The sequence below is a fragment of the Cololabis saira genome, chromosome 1 (genome assembly GCF_033807715.1).
Source record: "Cololabis saira isolate AMF1-May2022 chromosome 1, fColSai1.1, whole genome shotgun sequence".
NCBI lineage: Eukaryota > Metazoa > Chordata > Actinopteri > Beloniformes > Belonidae > Cololabis > Cololabis saira.
In genome coordinates this window covers 38,607,366-38,627,413 of record NC_084587.1, presented here as the reverse complement: position 1 = coordinate 38,627,413, position 20,048 = coordinate 38,607,366, and the positions used below count along the sequence as shown (strand labels likewise).

General features: G+C 40.2%; 2 protein-coding genes across 8 annotated transcripts; one reads left to right on the top strand and one right to left on the bottom strand.

The window, feature by feature from the left end:
- The first annotated feature begins 1,332 nt into the window (after positions 1 to 1,332).
- LOC133444855 (gastrin/cholecystokinin-like peptide) lies at positions 1,333 to 2,023 on the top strand. Its single transcript, XM_061722757.1, has 3 exons — positions 1,333 to 1,402; positions 1,489 to 1,740; positions 1,851 to 2,023. The coding sequence occupies exons 2-3, from the start codon at positions 1,491 to 1,493 to the stop codon at positions 1,925 to 1,927; spliced, it is 327 nt and encodes a 108-aa protein (XP_061578741.1). The 5' UTR covers positions 1,333 to 1,402; positions 1,489 to 1,490; the 3' UTR covers positions 1,928 to 2,023.
- Positions 2,024 to 2,093: 70 nt separating this feature from the next.
- On the bottom strand, positions 2,094 to 17,851 carry hap1 (huntingtin associated protein 1). Of its 7 annotated transcripts, none has more exons than XM_061722733.1 (15): positions 17,514 to 17,851; positions 13,775 to 13,851; positions 13,436 to 13,552; positions 13,254 to 13,348; positions 12,571 to 12,679; positions 12,345 to 12,423; positions 12,129 to 12,259; positions 11,150 to 11,224; positions 10,724 to 10,935; positions 7,898 to 8,116; positions 7,438 to 7,775; positions 6,973 to 7,161; positions 6,622 to 6,724; positions 6,249 to 6,304; positions 3,502 to 3,641 (listed from the first exon to the last, which is right to left on the bottom strand). In XM_061722733.1, the coding sequence occupies exons 1-14, from the start codon at positions 17,710 to 17,712 to the stop codon at positions 6,268 to 6,270; spliced, it is 1,980 nt and encodes a 659-aa protein (XP_061578717.1). In that variant the 5' UTR covers positions 17,713 to 17,851; the 3' UTR covers positions 3,502 to 3,641; positions 6,249 to 6,267. The 7 variants fall into 7 exon arrangements, with proteins under 7 accessions (XP_061578697.1, XP_061578733.1, XP_061578717.1 ...); XM_061722742.1 differs by having other exon boundaries at positions 6,249 to 6,301; XM_061722737.1 differs by lacking the exon at positions 3,502 to 3,641 and adding an exon at positions 4,276 to 4,301.
- Between the last annotated feature and the right edge of the window lie 2,197 nt (positions 17,852 to 20,048).

Here is a 20,048-nt window from a genome sequence, read left to right as displayed (position 1 = left end):
CGGGACTCGGAGCCGTCTGGCTTAACTGACGGAGATCAAGGGAACCACAATGTAGAGGCAATACACAAACACTCAATCCAGTTTGTCTGGATTAGAAACCACAGATGAAAACACACCACCTGAGAAACACAGTTGTGTAAAGACAGAAAGCACACCGTTCCTCATTTCTAAGGTTTTACATATCAGGAGAAATCAAATATCACCTGGTCTTTATCAGGTCCTGAAGTTACATGATTACTTCAGCTAAAAACAATAACACATGGCATATTACACCATTCTATTATTGATTTAATGCAGAAAGCAGTGTTTGGAAAACTAAATACACCACAAGTCAATAATATATCACTCTTTCAGGCTGTCATGGATATTACAGATGCAAAGATTGTTTTGATAACGCTCTGTTAGATAAGAGCGTAACGCTGTACATTACAACCTTTCAAAAGGAAGGAGAAGACCAAACATGAGGATATTTTAGGTGGTTTTATTGCAGTTTCTCTTAGTGTTGCAAGACAAATTTGGACTGAAGTAAATGGATTTATTTTTTTATTGAGAAACTGTTTTGAAATAAAAAGCCTTCTGCTTGAGAAGAACGTAAACGCAACAAGTCGCCAGTGGAGAATAGATACAGAGAAACTGGGAGGGAAAAAAATCTATGCAATATGCAAACAGTGTTAATGTGATCCATCCTCTGGGCTGTTCCCACTGAAAGGACATTGAGATAAAGTACAAAGCAGAGCAGGGGTGGATGAAGAGTGACAATCATCACCCTCATCCACTCATCAATATAGCAACAAGGAAATATGATAATTCTACAAAACAGCTCAAAGTTTCACACAAAGCACATATACTTCATAAAAAAACATAATAAAATGATTTGTTTCTGTTTTGTTGCATTTCCTTGTATTACATTGTCTTGTGTTACGGCGTACAACGTGCTTTCTCTATATAAGTTGTGTGGGTGTGTGTTCGGAGGGGGATGATGTTTTGTTTCGATGGAATGTTTTTGGTCTATAAAACTAAATCTTCAGTGGCTCCATAGTTACATCGAATCCTTTAGTGTTGCGCCCAACCGACTCTAAAGAAGGATTGGATTTCTTATGCAAACACATTGAGCTGTTTTACTGCTATTACAGTGCAAAAAAGGGCCTTTCCAAGTAGGTGAAAAACATTATAATGGGTTTCTCTATGTAGAAGCGTATGCTTCCTCTACGCACTTCCTTTTAAAGGATCTATCTCCCAATCAATCAGATGTTCTGCAGGGACATCTGTTATCAGTCTTTGATTTTAAGCCATGATGCTTATGAACTTGTGGTATAAAAGAGATGACTCGCACAGAGTCAACACATCAGCACCCGCAGAGTAACCTTCTTCATCGTCTCCAGATCTCATCCTGTCCTCACAGGTACAGTAACGTCGTCATTTTTAATTCATTTACAAGTCCTTTTACATCTATTTCTGACAGGAACTGCTGTCCTTTCTTCCACGCAGACATGTCAGGGAACACTATTTGGGTATTCACTCTGCTGGCAGCACTACTAGTATCCGTCACGGCCTCCTCACTTGAGAGGTCCGCAGCTGGAGACGGTACGGAGACAAACGTCCTGCAGCAGCTTCTGGCCAAGCAGAAGGGGAGCGGCTTGACGAGCAGACTGAAGCCCGTTCTTCGAGCAGAGAGACGGGCACACTTATCTGAGGATGAACGGGAGATGATGACCAAACAAATTATGCAAGCCATTTCAGGTACGCCACATAGGCTCATGATGTTTGTTTTTTTTTTCAAATAAGTCAAATGCTCAGTTTCGTGCACTGAAGTCTCGTGTGTGGTTCACATAGGAATGGTTTGTTCACAGAGGTGATGAACTCCGAGTGCATGTCAGACCGGGACTACCAAGGCTGGGTGGACTTTGGACGTCGGGATGCAGAATGAGGAGCTCAAATGTACTGCTTTTTGTTCAAACTCTACATGAAGTCACAACTTTGATCCCCGTGAAGTTTTATAAATAAAAAAACTTGCACAATTACCACAAAAGTCTTGGTTTCATATGTGTTGATGTCCCAGCGGGGACGAGTGAAGTGAGAGACGTTCAAAGCCCTACTGGATGAAAAGTTTTATTCGCAGGAGGTACAATTTACACACACAGATGTACAGCTAACAGAGTGAAACAGTAGTTTGGCTGATTTGAGTCAGAACACAAATTATTATACCACGTTTATGATTTCTTCCCTTTAAAATCCGCAGTATCCTATGCCTTTTTTTTCTATGATCAACTGTTCAGAAAGTAAGATGCTGTTTAAATAATAATGACCACGCTGCAAGTTTCATCAACATTAACATATTTAAGAAATCAATATAAATGTTGAACAGGATTTTGGTAAAATCCCAGTAGATTAAATATTCCTGATGGCAAGAAATACAGAAGATTTGTACAAACACGATGCTCAGTGAGCGTGGACAGTGAGGACTCGTGTTGCATCCATTCATTGGCTGTACTGTAGCACAGCAAACCGTATTTGGTTCCAGTGAGGTTTCACCCAGCAGAAGAGGTGTGTGAGGGCAGGTGATGAACTAACTCCAGGGCAGACAGCTGACAGAAATCCCTCGTGTCCACTTCGGTTATTCTGCAATCTGGAGCAGATGGATTTGCATTGCTTCCTGATAAGCACATATAACTTTTTTTTTTTTTTTTTAAATACAGCATGCTTTTCTCCGTGAAGCAGCGTGTCAGCAGGACGACCAGTGTGTTGAAGTGCATTTGAATGTTCTTCAGTGTGACTTATCTGTGGTTTCAACCAACAGTAATTTACTGCATATAGTCTTTTCTTTAAATATCTCAATTTAAATATCAAATGACAATTATTTACACATAACTGATGTTTCACTTTGGAAACTAAAAAAAAAACTAAGTGAGAACATGTGATGAGGTTTTTAAAACCTAATATTGGGACAATTGTAAAATTACATTCACAAAACATGGTAAAAAAAAAAAAAAAAAGATTTCTTCTTTGTGTGAAAAGCAGCACATGAGTGGTGATCAGGTGGTTGTCCTGAGATGAAAACGTCTCACAAACAAGCACTACAGTTTACGAGTTCATAGAAAAGGTGTACGCTACCATCAGCTCAAGTATGGCTCTAACACATTCTGTGGCTTTTCTTTACAAGACACGGGTGCTGTGGTGGGTCCTGGACTGCACAGTGGAACTGCATGGCTCAATGCAAAGTCACAATGGTGAACTAGAGAGGACTAAGTGGGGAGCTCATCACACTTTTGGAAGACGTTGAATTGCTTCTCTCTGTTTTCCTTCCCGGCATCATCCCCCAGGCTGCAACCCTGTGCAGCCCGAGGCTCTGAAGCTTCTCCAATAAGTTCAAGCTAAAAACATTTGTCCCTCCATTTTTGTCCGAGTCGCCACTTTTGTGGTTTACTGTGGAACGTGAAGGTTGTGCACTACGGCTATAGCGCAGGTTGTAGGAATTAGGACAGGCTGAGATGCCGCGCTCTTGCAGAAGCTGCAGGAGTCCGAGGGATGAAGTGGATGTGGATGCATTTGTGGTGGACTTGGTGGTGAGGCCAAAGTGGGAGGGAGAAGAAGTGCTCACGTGCTCACTGCTCCGATGAGACGGCAGGCCGAAAGAGCGAAGGCTAGTAGGAACAACCAGGGATAAAAAAAGAAAAAAAACAATTAGAAAAAAAGACTTTTGACACAACTATATATAGGGTTTTTTGCATGCACTTTTACACAAATGCTGAAAAAAGGTGATTGCTAAAGGGGACATATCATGAAAAGAAGATTACTGTTATTGTGCTTGACGTAAGATATTCAAGCCTCTCACTTTGTTTAGGGTTGCACGGGTGTGAACATATGTTCACTGTGCAGTTCTGAGTTGCAGACAACTGGTACAATATTGACCCATCAGAGTAGACTGATCAATTTATCCTTCAATCATCTATATTTATCTCCATCTATAATCTGCAACCAACTTCCATTTTAGTCATTTGTATGTCTCTGAAGAAGGAACTCCATAACATTTTGCTCCTACTTGTGAAATAGGTTAATACGGATCTAACAGTGCTTTCTGTTAGAAAATTGGACTCCTAATAGCTGTTAGATGATGCAAACCTCTCAATTGTCATTGAATGCACAAGATAAGCTTGGAAAGCGTGGCCTAACTGAGCAATAGTTGTTAATGTTGGCCTCTAAAATCTTAAACCACAGAGGACGAGAACCACAGGGTTTACTGAGCCTCTGTGTGACAGAAGTGCTCACTGTTCCGATGAGACGGCAGGCCGAAAGAGCGAAGGCTAGTAGGAACAACCAGAAATAAATAAAAAATACAATTAAAACAAGTGATTTATGTCTGGAGCATTAAATCAGCGTATGCAAACCTTGATCCTCGAGCATCAGCACACCTGAAATGTAGGGTTGTCATCAGTATGTCATATCTGCACAAGTCTGTTAATGGCCCTGAGGACCAGGGTTGAGAAAAACTGCATTAAATGACACTTGACTACTACATTATGTGTTCCCATTTGTATTGTGCTGTTTTAAGAACCTGAGCCAGTGCGATAGTTGAATTATTACAAGGCTGTGCTTACAAGAGGGATATGTATCAACTATTTGGAAAAAAAAAACACCAGTCAAATAAGTTTTGTGTGGAATTATTAGCCCCTAGGGTAGATACTGCATGACTTACTAAACCCCTAAAGTGATTTAAATGTGTGTATTTGGACTATTTTCACCTAATCATGGAGCAGACGTCAGGGCTTTCCATAAGCTTGTGAAAAAGGATATAATATGTCTCCTTTACCAACTTTGGTTAGTTCCTCATCATTTTTAAAAGATGGAAAAGAGTATTAGAGTGCAGGCAGCAAACAAACTGGAGCTGGAGTTTTGTTGAGATGGAAACCTACAAAGGGCAAGAAACATTCAAATATGTAGCATAAACATGGAGAACCAAGAACGTCAAGTATCCAATGAAGTAAGAACGTCCAGCGAGTGTTAGTGGGGCGTGCATATCTACACTGCGTGTAACAGAGGCACAAGGCATCATTTCTTTCATGAAATACATTAGTTGTAAAAGTGTTTCCAGGTATTGGTACCTTGGTAAAACAACGTGTATAAATTGTGGTCTGCTCTTCATCCAAGTCATGATTACAGACAATCCGTCCGGTACGCAAACAGCTGAATTTTCATGTCATTGAGGGACACAGTCCAGGCTGAAAAAACATAGATGGACCTCAGAGTTCTCAAAAAGCTCATTAGAGCTGAGGTTTTTCAGCTAAAACAAGTGATATTGGAAGAATGCACTCATCACTATGCATCTAGAGACTTACGGAGAATCATGGTTCACTTTAACAGAGATGGGAAGAGCTATGAAAAGAGCTTATAAACACACAGATGTTTAACAAAATGAACAAAAAGAAAAATGTGTGCAAAGGTGTCGCTGCAGTCCTGAGAAGATAACACCGAGACAACATTTAGCCTCGGTGAAAAAAAGAACAAGATCACAAATGATATAATTTCACCAGAGTTTCAAGTTTGTACAACCTACAAAAATCTTTGTTCATTAACAACTATAAGAGTAGTGCTTAATAAAAATGAATAATAATTAAAATAATAGTATTGTGTAGTGTACAACGATGATACACATTGAAGATCACGGCTTCTCTGTCACCTCTGAGTCTGAATATCAGGCAGTCACCGAGGGACTAATTTATTAAATGTATTTATAATAATAATACATTTTTTTAAGTCAAAATGTACACCACAACACTGAGACTGTAAGGACAGCAGCCCAACACCGGAAGATTGGGGGGGTGGGGTGATGCGTTAAAATAACATCACACACCACACAAGCCAACAACAAATGATTCGGCCGTTAAACTAAGTTATAGCAGGAAAATTCTTCCTCGTCGCTGTGCCCCTCTAACAAGCAAATCATAGAGGGAACATCTCATGGGAGAGTCACTCCGCTACCTGCACCGTCGCTCGTACTTCAAAGTTCAGTACAGATGTGAAAAGGACCGCAACGGTTTTCAGAAAATTCAGATTGACGCAAATGATGATCAGACCACAATCTATGCTCAGTTCATAGAAACCGTTAAATCCAAGTTTTTACAAAGATTTAGGACAACTTATTATAGCTGACATGTTGATTTAAAAACAAAAACCAAACAATGTGCCTCTGTTGTTAATATTCAAGGCACTGATCAAGCATTCAGAGGGCATCCATTACGCCCTGTTCTTACTTTTCCCTGAACGCTGCTTCTAGAGTTGGAGAAAGAGCCTCGGCAGATGTTTTCTGCTAATGAAGGGGTAAAGAGCAAAGGTCAAGGGAGAAAAACTAGCAGGGCAGAAGAAAGGATATGTGGAGTATCCACACTCATTTAATGGAAGGGAAACTGCAAATGACGGTGAATTAACTTCTTTTGAGCAGCGACTCAAGTTGATATTCAACATTGTTATCCAAAATGAACATGTGTTTGGCCAGGGCGGATTCTTAGCAGGTAGAGCAGTCTTCCTCGCTCGTAGGTAGCCTGTATAAACCCATCTGTTGCATTAATGCAATTAAAAAAAAAATGTTTTATGTGATTTCCATCCGTGCAAGATGCCAGTTCTTACCTAGTGGAGAAGGAGGGGATGAGAGGGGAGGATTGGAGGGCTTTGCAGGTGGTAATGGTATGTATGGGAGAGGTCTGGGGGAGGTTGGGTCCCGATGGAGAGACTGTGAGGTCATGGAGGCAGAGACGCACATTAAAGCTCACATGGTGAGAACACACATACATCCTATGAAACACTAAAGAGGCTGTGGAGATGCACTTGCTAGTTTTTGTTCAATAAAAGGCACAATCATCATGAATAATGGGGGGGTGTTGCCGTCAGTGAACATGGAATTTGAAAGGAATCGAATAAAACATGAATTAAAGGGTGAATAAAATAACAAAGATGGAGGAAATGTGTGTCTGGTCTTACCCAAACCATGAGCACCAGAGAGCTGTGAGAGGTCCGGCTCATCCTCCTCCAGGTCATTAAGACTGTAGACATGCTGAATGTCCACCTCAAGCTCTTTGAAGTCTTTAGTCAGGACGCCTGGACGGGGGTGGAGGATGCCCCCCAGATTTGGTTTGGCCAACTGCTGCCAATGATGCAGGGTCACCGAACCTGACAAGGAGAAACAGAAGAGGGTCTTTGAAACAACTGATATACTTTTTTTCTTAATTCTATTTTTTACCCAATGTTATTTTTTTTCTTTTTGTGGAGCATTTCATTATAATCCTTACTTTTCTGAAAGGATTATATAAACTTTAGAAATAAAATACACTTTAGAAAGATTTCTTTTGCTAGGTTAAAAAGAAAACAGCTTTTCATCTGGTATTTACTCAGAACCCAAAAAATGATGTTTATGTGCTACGCTGACACCACAGCAACTGTTTTTACCTTCCAGAGGTTTAACAATCTGCAGCCGGTCAGGCAGGTAGGACCTGGATCCTCCAAAGGACCCACAAGAGTGCCGTGAGCTGCCATTGGAGTAGTTGGTGCTTGTCGATGCTGCTGGGCTGGAGGCAAGGCTGTAATTTGGTGTCAGAAAGCCACTGGAGCCATCGCCTTCCTCACAGTTTTCCGCTAAGGCACGGAGTTTTCGTTCCCGCTCTACGTCAAAGAAAGGCCGGTCAGAGGAGTGGCTTTGCTGGCGGGCAGAGAGGCTGTGCAGGGCAGCTTCAAGGTCCTGGCCTCCGGGTGTGCCCGGCTGACCCAGACGTTTTGGCTCACTAACGCTGCAGGGGGACAGAAGCAACGATGACGCTTCAATGTTAAGGTTCGGAGTTTCCTAAAAAAATAACTATGCCATGCTGCATACAAAGAAAAATGTGTGCCTGATATAATTGTGCACACTTACCTGTTGTCTTCTTTCAAAGCAGGTGCAGAGCTGGGCTTTTCCTCCAGGGTGAAGCTGGCATTATCTGAGCCGTAGTAGCTGGTTCTGGGCGTGCTGGTGCAACTGGAGCGTGCAGACACTGGGCTGGAGCCTGGCAGCCCTGGTGAGTGGCACTGAGACCTCGACTTCCCAGCCTTGTTTATCAGCTTCACTGTTTCAAACACGCGCCACGGGTGGTTCCTGCCAGAGGAAACAGGAATGCACCAGACTTTTCATTTACAGTTGACTCCAGCACGTGCACTGGTCACCTTAGGCTGCATGAAGGCAACTTTGTAAATAAAGGCAGGACTGCATTGACAGAAACTGTTACAGGCCAATGTTTTACCTGGTATGACAATTATTCACACAGAACCATTAACTGATCAAGTGATGACCAGAATTAGTCAATTTAGTTCCAGTATAATCCACCCACTGCTGTTGGGTCTACTTTGACCATATTTAATAAAAAAGAAAGGACACATGTTCATGTTCTCTGTTAAACACTGATACAACAGTTTGACAAAAGCTGCAGAAAAGCTTTTTGACTTTCAACTCTAGATTTCAAGCGTCAGTGTCAGAGACACCAGCAGGATCGACAAACTGATCCGTACGGGTGTGCAACAGTCTTAATTTTAGACTTTATTCTGCACCATAGATCCGTAAAGCTGGGAACATCATTGGGCAGGAACTGGATACTTATGTTTCAGTGAGGGACAGGAACAAACTGCTATCCATCTTGGACAATCAGTCCCACCCACTTGATGACACACTCCAGAGACAGCGAGACTCTTTCTCCAAAAGATTAATTCATCACTGCTGCCACAAAAAACATTCAGTCCTTTTTTACCATTCTCCATAGCACTCTCCAATAATCCTACTTTATTTGATAGATAAATCTACACGTGAATATGTCCCTTCTCCCACTGCCAGTTTATATTCCTCTGTTAAATTACACCTACCAACCTACCTACTCATGAGTTTATGATTAAAATTCAATAAAACACTCATGATACCAACAAATTTATTTCTCTTAGTTCCCAAAATCATTTTACATGGAAACCACATGCTAGAAAGACAAAGAAAGAAAAAGAAATATAGCAGATTTTTACATCTCACTACAACAAAGTGGAAGGAATAAATTAGCTCGCTCTTAATTTTTCCGTTCTTTATACATTTGTTATATTTACATTCATGAATTGTATTCAGTGTCATTCTGTTTAAAATAACTTCCAACGAGTATTTATGCATCAATGCCTGATTAACTTTTTCTTGTACTACCTTTCCTGGGTTCAAATCTGATTTTTGCTTTTGGTATCTTGTGTAAAAAGCGTGGATTGTGGTATGGTATCAATGAATAGTATTTACATTTTCCAGTATAATCCATGATTTGTTGTATTTTTTGCATGTTGATTTTCTTTCTAAAAGAATAATGCATTGATATTCACCTGAAGCAGCTCATTCAATCTGTTGCAGACCCAGAAGTTTGATAATAATTATTAGTTTGACAAAATATAAAAATTGTCACATTCTTGTCACAAGTACACACTATTTTCACATTAACTCCTGTGAATTTTTCTTTCACCTACAATCCATTTGCTGTTTTTGTCTTACTATGACTTTAACTAAAAGTTTTTAAAAATGTTCATCTCTAAAGACAGCAAGAAAGTAGTGCTACCGAGCTATGCATGCTACCTTGGATAGTCTGCACAACTGGAGTTTTTCAATCCAGACACGCTTCAGCAGACCCCAGTCTGATACAAGAAAAGGGTTTAATTTAAGTGTGAAATCAGATTGTAAGTGTGAACATCCAGCTAAAAAGAGCTGCTCGCAAAAGCTTTTGTGGAAAAAGGGAATGAAAAACTCCAATCTGCTTTGAAAGATGTCAAGATAAAAGACACCAAACGCGGAATCAGGGAGGAATAATTCATCAGTGAGATGAAAGAGATGCTGAAAGAGAGAGAATGAAGGGGTGAAAACTGCTCAGCAGTTTCAAGAGGGACATTCTTGCTCTTAAAAAGGAGCATAATATGATTAGAGAAGATGTTGTGGAAAATGAAAAGTGATGCTCTAGAGGTCAGCCTCAGTGAGAAAAAGGATGGAAGTGAGCGGGTGAGACGGTACGCCATTCTATTTCCATGAACACAGGTAATTTTGCAATGGAGACAAGATGACATCTCAGTCTGTTAAAGCTTGTTCAGACTTTCATAACCTGAACGAGCTATTTTTTCCTCCTAGGAGTGTCCTCCTCAAAAAAGGAAGGACAGAAAAAGACAGAAAAACAGCATCTCTGAAAGACTGTTGATGACAGCTCAAAGACGCTACGGTCGGACCACCTAGCTGTCATTTATGTCCAATTCAACAGTGTTCAACGCTGCAATCAAACAACAGTCCCCTAATTTAACTTACACAACCAGCACATCATAAAAACACTAATGAGCTGCCCCAAATCTAACACTTGAGTTGAATGAGTTGAGTGAGATGAGTTTACACTATGAGGACATTGATGTTTATTTATTTTCAGACATAAACTAACTACTTCTCTTCTTACTCTGAAACCGAACGAGCCTGAAGGTAAGCGAGCACATTTCTATAGCAGAGTAATGCCACGTCATTAAATATGAGAAAAAGTCCACTATTCAGGATTCTTTTGTTATGTGCACACCAACAGTGGTTAAAGAAAACCTGATCTCTTCCTCGAACATGGTCATATGCACAGTAAATGAGTCAAGCATACCACTGTATGTAACACCATTACAACCGTATTCAGTTAAAAGCAATAGCAGAGAGTGTGTGTTGTGAAAGACTCACTTGTACTCTGACGGCGCTGGGGTGTCCAGGCCTTTGCGGAAGGTGCCCTCTATCTCTGCTGCCAGACAGTCCATGGGAAGGACGGAGGCCAGAGCCGTGTACCGCTGCACCGTGCTGTTGGGCAGAGTCTTGTTCCGCAGGTTTTTAATATCCTTCCGTGCCTCGTGGAGCATGTCCTCACACTCTGAGTACTTGTCCTGCAAGTCCTTGAGCTGCAAGAGGAAGACAAATATATGGAGCCATTATTATGGTCTTGCTCATCATCAGGTGTGTACGATGAGGGGGAGGAGGGGTTAGGCATGGGCTTACAACTCCCAACCTTTTACACTTTTTAACCTTGAAAACAGATCTAAATAAATCTCTGAGTGCAAGTATGAATTTGATATATTGTACAACAACTCCAAATGTCCAGTTAAAATCACTTGCCTCTGATTGTAGTTTTAACTCGCTCTCACGGGAGGCACTCAGGTGTTGGTTTAGCTCCTCATTCTCGTGGGTGATCTACAGGGATGAATAAAGGATGAATTACAAAACACACAATTATAGCACAAAACCACAACGCATAGTTGTATTGATAAACAAATAAAGGAAAACATCAGAGCATAATATACATCGAAAAATGAGAGCTTGTCAGGAATATCCACCTCATGTCTTTTAAAATGAATGAATGAATGAAGTTTATTCAGTCATTGCAACACAAAACAACACCAAAAAAACAGTGTACACAGCATTAACATTTCATACAAAACCAAAAAAATGTGTTGAACAATAACTGAAAAGGCATAGGCTGAAGCAAAATGCTTATAAAAGCCTATCCTATAGTACCAACTTTCTATTTTTGGCTACCGACCTCCAGAAAACCAAAAAGAGAATAGAAAAGCAAAGAAACAACAAAAGGCAAAGAAACAATAGAAAAGCAAAGAAACATTTACAGATGGTCAATTGCACTTATAAGCTTCAAAAATAGCTTTACAAACCATTTTCTTAAATACAACAAAAGAATGACATGTTTTTAAATTCCAGAATTTAACTCCAGTGATGGAGACATTTCCTTTTCATACCTTTTTTTAGCTATTTGTACTGTGAAATTACAGACACCTCTAAGATTGTAACGAGTCTCCTGAATTGAAAAGAACCTCTGTATTGGGTCAGGGAGCATTTTTGATTTTGCTTTAAACATAATTTGCATGATTTTAAAATAAAACAAATCATAAAATTTAATAACATGAGAATTTAGAAAAAGTGGCTCTGTGTGAGCGTAGTAATCAGCCTTATTGATGATACGTATGGCTCGTTTTTGAAGTTTTATTATTGAATTTAAGGTGGTTTTAAAGGTGGATTTTAAAACGTATATGTAACGGCACCCTTTCAGGCGAGTGTGTCTATATCTGTGTCACCCCCTCACCCCTTTGCAGCGAGCCTGTAGGTCAACAATCTGCGCAAGCAATGAGCTGATCTCTTCCTGCTGTCGGAGAGTATCCTCTACTTTTCTTGCCAGATCTTCCGAGAGGTCGACCACCTGTTTGTTGGCCGTCGCTGAAAGACACAAGATCCATAAAGGCCTGCTCCTCTGCTGCATTTACACCACCTCCGTATACTGAAACAAGCAGGCAGCACTTACAGAGCTCCTCCACACACACCATCATCAGCTCCTGCTCCTGTTCCTCGTAGTTGGTTGTCTCTGTTGAGAGCTCACTGGCCTGCAAGAGAACAGTGTCAGCTGTTTACACCCTACTGACAAACAGAGCTGCAAACAATGCGATAAAGAATGGAAATTATTTCATTGAGATATTTCTACAGCCTTTTTAAGGCTGTTTAAGTCCAGTCAGTGAGGGATTGTTGCATACCTCCAATTTCAGTTTGCGGTTGTCTTCCTCTAAACTCTTTAGTTTCTGCTGCAAAAAGTCATAGTGAACAAAGTTGCTGAGAGAACTGCTTGATTCATTCCTTTTGATTCTGCAAATAGATAAGACACGTCTCCATTAAGGAAATGCATTTACATAAAATACACCTCATCTACAAGGAATCAAGAACAGTAAACTGTGAACAACTCTTTCTGTTTTGATGCAAAATCAAATACAATTTTAACTATTATGTTCCGTATAATTAAAAAGAAGAAAATACATTGTTTTTTTACTCCCACACTTTAGTTATGTCAGTGTCTGATCAAAAACGGCACTTAAATGAACACACTTGCTGTAGCGAGGGATTAAGTCTAAACTTAGAAGCAAGGGGACAACAATGAACAGTAAATATGATTAACTGCTGATGATGAGGAGCTTTCCAGAGAGCTTAACTGGAAACATTGAGAGGATCAGTGGCGATGCTCTCACGAATGTTTACTCACACACAAGCTCGGTGAGCAGCAGAATCCCCCACACGGTGGAGGTTTCAGATCAATAACATTAAGCATTCTGAAGTAGAAATAAGCTGTGTGTGTGTGTGTGTGTGTGTGTGTGTGTGTGTGTGTGTGTGTGTGTGTGTGTGTGTGTGTGTGTGTGTGTGTGTGTGTGTGTGTGTGTGTACTCACGGTGAGTGTGCCTGAGCGTTCTCTATCTCCTCGGTGCTTGCATAGAACTGGAGGAGGTCATCTCGCATCGAGAGCTCGTGGCGAAGTTGAGCGATCTAGAAGGTAACGATGATCTCTTGAGCTCAGCAGAGTAAACATTTCACTCCAACTCCACAAGCATGCATCGAGAGGATTGCTCATACCTCTTCCTTTGCGGTTTCAAGCCGCTCATCCAGCATTTCATTGCGTTCTGTCAGTTCTTGGTTTTTCTTCAGCAGGGACTGACCAATGCGGGCCGCCAACTCCAGATCCCGCTCTTTCTGCAGTCATGAATAAATACACAAATATGCTTTACTTTTTTTTCTCAATGTTGCATAATCACAGCTTATAAATAAAATGAAAGCTTTTGGCCAAAGATATAATACTGTTATCTAACCCGACTGAGAGAAACAAGATTCCTGAAAGGGGGCAACTATAATGGTCAGTGAGGCCCATGTTAATCCTCTTTAATCCCGTGCATCTGCTGCATGTCTCTTTCTTACCTCCTCCAGAAGATGGGTGACTGCTTTGATGTCATGATACGTCTTGGTGACCTGGCCCACTCTGTCTGAGGACAACACTGGTGGAGGAGAGAGAGGCGACATTAACTTACGGAGGAAGAGTGGACAATGGTACAGAAAGGACACTGATAGTTGACATATTATCCCTTTTCTTAAAACAAGTTGACATCATTTTTCTATGTCTTTATGAATGTATATTTATACAATAATATATAATATATGTTTGTGACATTCCTTGGTGAAAATATCACAGAGTTGCTGCACAGCAGCTCCCCTTTCACCTGCGCTCATCCATGTATGTTTATAGGAGCTGTTTTAAGGGCTGTAGTCAGTAACACGTCACTACCTCGTCTGAAGTGCATCTATCACAGCTTTGCACTGCAGACTTTGAAGGTACAGCAAGTGCAGAAGGATGTGAAGCAGGGTGGTCAATGACCCATTTTTAGATCTAGATGATCCCAAACCCAGAGAAAGGGTTGTTTAATGTCACAGTTTTGGAAGTTGTCGTCATTTCAGATACATACATATAATTTAATTAAATTTTTATGTAATGCAATAAACCTTTCTTTCCAACTGTGTGCCAAAAAGTTTGTTGTGAAAAATAAGCGAGCAAGCCCATACTGAGACATGAAAACACGAGACCGAATCACATCTACATTACTGATGTAAGTGGTTGCATCTTCGCATGTTATCAAGATGGATTATTAATGGAGTCATTAACTGATTGATGCTAGACAGGTTACTCTTATGAGTCTCACATAAATGTTACCGACCTGCAGGGAACACACACCGACTGAATCTTTAGTAGCTACAGACGAAAACATCTCCATGTGGTCAACAGGTTATCAATCCTCTTAACTTGATCCTTTTTAGCCCAGATAAGACTTCAATGAAGACCTTGATACCGATATAGCTCAGTGGGAGAAGCTTCAGGGGTGAGTTCACATCAGCAGCACACGTGCATCCGTGACCAGCTACAGACTGGAAACTGTGTTTACTTCCTGCTCAATGTTTTGATTATGTTCACCTACGTATGCACACACACACACATATATATGTGCGTACATCCACACACACATACACACACTCACACAAGATGTAAAATTCTAAAAATGTTCTTTTTTTAGTCCTTTAAATGATAAAAACTCAGCCATAAATGTTTACAATACCACTCAGATGGCTTTGGCCTTCAAACACAGCGGCTGGATAGGTGTATCAGTATCTAATCAGCCTAATGGAAAAATCCTCAGCTTGAGATGCACAGCAAGAGTTATATATGCAGACAACAGGCCGAGGGGATTAACTGTTGGAAGTCATGCTGCCATTTTCACAAGGATAAGCCAAAACTAGTGACTTGGGAAGTATGACGGTGGAGCATTTTAGTTCAAATTTAAAAAAAAAAAGGAAAAATAGTTTTTTTTTACTAAATGTGATGGGTGTGCAGTGACAAAAATCACTTTTATTAAAGTCACATTCGGGACAAGAGGATGAGAAATGACGTGGAGGACCCTCTGAATAAGTGCATGAATAAGGCTGCTGGCAGCAGCAGGTTTTCCTCTCAAGGACATTGCAGCAGAGGGAGTGCGCTTGAGCGCTCAGAAAACCTGAAAATTACACGCATCTGCTTCTACAGAAACCACACGCACTCCCTCTGTTGATGACAAGGATATCAAGTTGACGCTGCATCTTGAGAATTTGATGGAAAATAAAGAGGTTTAATCCTAACAAATATTGTTCCTTTTTTCCACCAATACATGAACTGTTTTCCCCCCAGAAAATACAAAATAAACATATAGACCCAATAATACTGAATTATACATGACTGGGCTCACATACAAGTTGTCTTGAACTCTAAGCTTTGAAAAGCGGAAATTTAGATTACCGGTATATCAATTAGCAAAAGTTAATGAGATAATTGTTCCTGAAATCCTGTTGTACTCAAAGTGGATTAACTGGACTGAAAAAGCCTAAAGCAGACTGTTGGCAGGTTCCTGAATAAACTCACATGTTCAAAGTGTGTCAGCTCATGAAAGTCACTGAAATGTTGCAGACACTGCAGCGATTGATTAATTTAAAAGAGAAAAAACAATATAATATCTGTGTATTGTGTACTGTATTGTATTGGTCTCAAAGCAGTTTGATTGCAGAGGATCTGCTTCTAGTTATTTACAACATTTTTGCTACAGGAGATACAAGTCATTTAGGCATTGAGTTTATATCACATAGCATCCAACAGTATTTTATTTATCCTTGAATAAATAGACCCAGCGGAAACAAAGAGATGATCCATTTGGACCTCCCCAGGCTTGACCTGATTGGCACAGAGCAGATCAGGGAGAAGATGCTGCTGCACAAGCTGGAGTCTGGGTTGAAGCTAAATCCAGGGAAGCACTATGAACTGCTGGCATAATACTGTTCCTGTGGATAAACCCCGCTGACTTAGGCAGACTTATGACGTCCTGTTATATTCTGGGGATCAAACTAAAAAAGATGAGCTCTGGGACTAAGATTTCCATTGAGGCTATGTTAATCTATCGTCCTGAAGCTGCCCAATTTACAAGATTGGAAGGAGCTCAGATTTATCTTTTAGACCATCTTGTTGTCAGTCTGTCTGTTTTCTTTTTCTTTTTGGTACGTATGTACGTACGGATAAGATGTCAAAAACTGCATGTTACTACAAGGACATATGCATACATATATTTATAAACCTTGGCTTTATTTGTTCTTGCTTACAATACAAATGTAATAGATATTTACACAATACACTGAAAATAAATGTATGAGGCCAAATAAACTAGCAGGGAGCAAATACTGAGCGTGTCCTAATTTCTGGAAGGATGCCGTGTTGCAGTGCTCAGGTGATGCCAGGCACGTGCCCATTCCTGCTGACATTAAACACTCTAAAATGCATAGACATTCAAATCTAAATACATGAGTTAATTTAAAATAAATAATCTAGAAGCAACATCAAATAGATCTAATACAAACTGGTCTCGAGAAATAGAAAACAAAGATATCTTTAAGAATCAGGACTAATAAAGCAAAGACGAAGGCAGCAGAAAACTTAATTTACCTGCCTTTACCTATTCCATTAAACCACAACTATAAATGCTCTCTTAATATAACTTGACCAATCCAATATTCATCCGTATACATGCATTTATTACAGCAAAGGAACACATAAGTAATTTAAGATTTAAAATGGAATTTGATCCTTCTACCGCACTGACGCGGACAGAATAAAAGCAGCGATGCACCACAAACTAGACATTTATCATGTAACTAATGACAGCTGTCAATTTGGACAACAGCCACACACAGACATTTTGTCTCAGTGACCTTCACCAAGTCAAACGTACCTTAAATATATCTTGAAATATATCTAAGGATACTTAACTCAATCTCACAAGAACAGCAACACAAGCTCCTTTGAATGTTAGGCTTCACGTGTTTGATGCAATTAAATCACTGCACCTGACCTATATGGAGTATAATATTGACTGATCAAATAACAGATTAACAGTGCATTGTATCGTAGTGGTCTCCATGCAGTAAAATCTGATTCCAGGGTAAAATAAGCACATTGAGCCCGACTCTTTACATGCTGGTTGTGCTTCACGTAAACATTTTCTAAACCCTGTTTTCTGCAGTAAGCTTGGGCTCTGCAGATGTGCATGCCACCTGCCTTTTCCCAGTCACACCACACTATACTATATCTCACCTTGTGTCACCTCAGTGCAAAGGCTGTCTTTGTTGTTGTTGTTGTTGTTGTTATTATTGTTATTGGGGCATTTTCCCTCCTCTTGCACTATTTCATCCACCAAGCTGGAAGCACTTATCTCATCTTCCTCTTCTTCAGAAGCTGAGCTCCACACCTCCATGATAACAGGAGAAAGGCTGTCCTCCATGTCTCCGTCCATGGCTTAAATCCCTTTATTTTCTGATTCTACTGTTTGCTGGCTGTCCTGTACTGAGCCAGCTCTATCTCTGGCATGACTAACGGTATCTGCGTGTGTGGAAGACAGCTTCCACTAGTCTGTGTGGTGCTGTGTGTGTGTGTTTCTGTGTGTGTGTGTGTGTGTGTGTGTGTGTGCAGGAGAATCTGAGCTGCTTGGTGTTAATATATAATCCCTCAGACAGTACAGGCCAGCTGTCGTCATGCCTGCCTCCGTTCACCTGGCCACGTTGGACTACCGGGTAAGACAACAGATGAAGAAGGGGAGGAGCCGTGAAGGACGGAAAACAATTCTAAACCTTGAGCTGCAAAAGCAGTTAGAACAACATCAGTGAAATCATTATCACAGACAAATGAAAACGATATAGCTGTAACTGAACAATAGTTTAGATTGTGAAGATGTTGTAAAGGATGCTGCACTGAGCCCAGCCACCCCTGTGAACTGAGGGAGATGGTATGTCCTGCCAAAGCCAAGGGCTGCTCTTTTCGCCACACATACGTAATAGCAGATAAAGAGAGGGAGGGCTCTGCGCAATACTGCTGCAGACAAAGCCACACCCACAGGAGTCTGATGAAGGCATCAGCCTGTCAGCCATACGAGGATCAAGTCAATATTTACATGAAAATTTAGTCCAAAATGACTGACATAGTGGGGTAAATGTTACGACATCAAAAGCTTTCTTTTTATACAGCCTCTATATTAAATCAAAATCTTCCATACCTCATCACAACATTTATGGTTGAGTCTGTCCACCCTGTGCCCTCTCAGTTGTTTCACCAGACACAGAAGTTTCTTGCAATCAAATATGAGCCTATTCATTCATTTTTTAATCACAAACTCACAAACTGCGTGACAGATACTGCATGCAATAGACAACTGTCTGTGGCATTAAGAAACTAGGTAGTCATTTATAGTTTTCTCAACTATAGCAAAGAAAAATGAACCAAGTGCATCATCCTTACACCACTAAAATCCGATCTTTTGTTCATAGGTGCCAAATAGTACTTCAAATCCATTCAGAAATCAAGTAACTTTAACTATTGACTATTTATAGAGTTTTCTGTACATGTTATGTATTAAAGATATATTGTTATATTTTTACACACAGACAATCTTGGAACAGTTTTACTTGACTGGGAAAAGTTATAAAAGTCTGATATCAAGTAAAAATATTTGTGAAGGAAAAACAATGGTCATTGGTTACTTTGTTTGAGGAATCAGATCTAATTCATTATCAATCACTAATTGTTAACAACAGAATGTTCAAACTGCACTTTCTATATCCCCAAATATTAAAGAAAAGCACCCTCCAGCATGAGCTTTGTGTCTTAACCAGAGCAGTGAGGGGGGTTCTCTTGCAGGTCTTTCCCATGTTGATCAGAGTTTTGCTGATTATTAATTTTACTGTTGCTGAGGCCTAAAATCTGGTCAACTGCTTCCAGTGAACGTGATTTATTGACTTGACTTTATTTAACTTTGTTTTAATAATAATTAATCTCCAAATGGAAGTTGGATGTTGTTGCATCGTAGATTACTTAGAATATATATAAGAAAGTTTAAAAAAAAAGTGAATTAAAATAGATTGGTGTATTGTGTTTTTGTTTTTTTTGTCTGCCAACCACCGTAATGATGATGTCATCAACATGAGGCATCGACGGCATGGGTGAAATGGTGAAACCTCTTCCTTTTTGCTCTCCACATTTCTCATGTGTAACACTCCCAACTTCTCCCCTTCAACTAATCTGCATTTGAAGGCTTTTCTGATCATTAGCTGTCTTTAGCAGGCTAATGTACTGTTTCCACATGTAAACAACTTTTTCATTGACATGGCTACTCATCATAATAAATGTTAAAATGTGCCCAAAGCAACAGTTTAAATCCTCCAGGTGGAATAACATCCAAACCATAATGGAAAAGCGTTTCAAAAATTATAGTTTTAACTGAAAAAAGCTCAGTAAGCAGCTTTGACCGAGGAACCGCAACAAGCTGCCACTTAAGCAGCGCCGTTCAAGACATCTCGGCTGCAGCCGTGGCTCAGTTTAGAAAACTACATTAAACGTGCTTTAATGCATTTTATTCAACTTTTTAGAAATCAAATCTTTACATAGCAGATGTTAAAATTAACTGACTTTCTCTCTTAAAAGGAGATGGTGCGCAGTCATTTAATAAAAGATTTTTGGCTGGTATATGCAAGCTGCCTGCTGCTGTGGAAACTACTGATGCAGAGACAGAGAACTAAATCAGGAAGCCGCAGGGATAAGGGAAGAAAAGTAACAGTTGCAACAACTCTGCTAAATGCC

Bases quoted from the DNA above. Each gene is read 5' to 3' on its own strand.
- LOC133444855 (XM_061722757.1), top strand. From the start codon at position 1,491: ATGTCAGGGAACACTATTTGGGTATTCACTCTGCTGGCAGCACTACTA. The intron at 1,741-1,850 runs GTACGCCACATA...GTTTGTTCACAG, and splicing joins AATTATGCAAGCCATTTCAG to AGGTGATGAACTCCGAGTGC.
- hap1 (XM_061722713.1), bottom strand. From the start codon at position 17,712: ATGGACGGAGACATGGAGGACAGCCTTTCTCCTGTTATCATGGAGGTG. The intron at 13,349-13,435 runs GTATGAGCAATC...GTTACCTTCTAG, and splicing joins TTGAAACCGCAAAGGAAGAG to ATCGCTCAACTTCGCCACGA. The intron at 7,776-7,897 runs GTAAGTGTGCAC...GTCCCCCTGCAG, and splicing joins GCTTTGAAAGAAGACAACAG to CGTTAGTGAGCCAAAACGTC.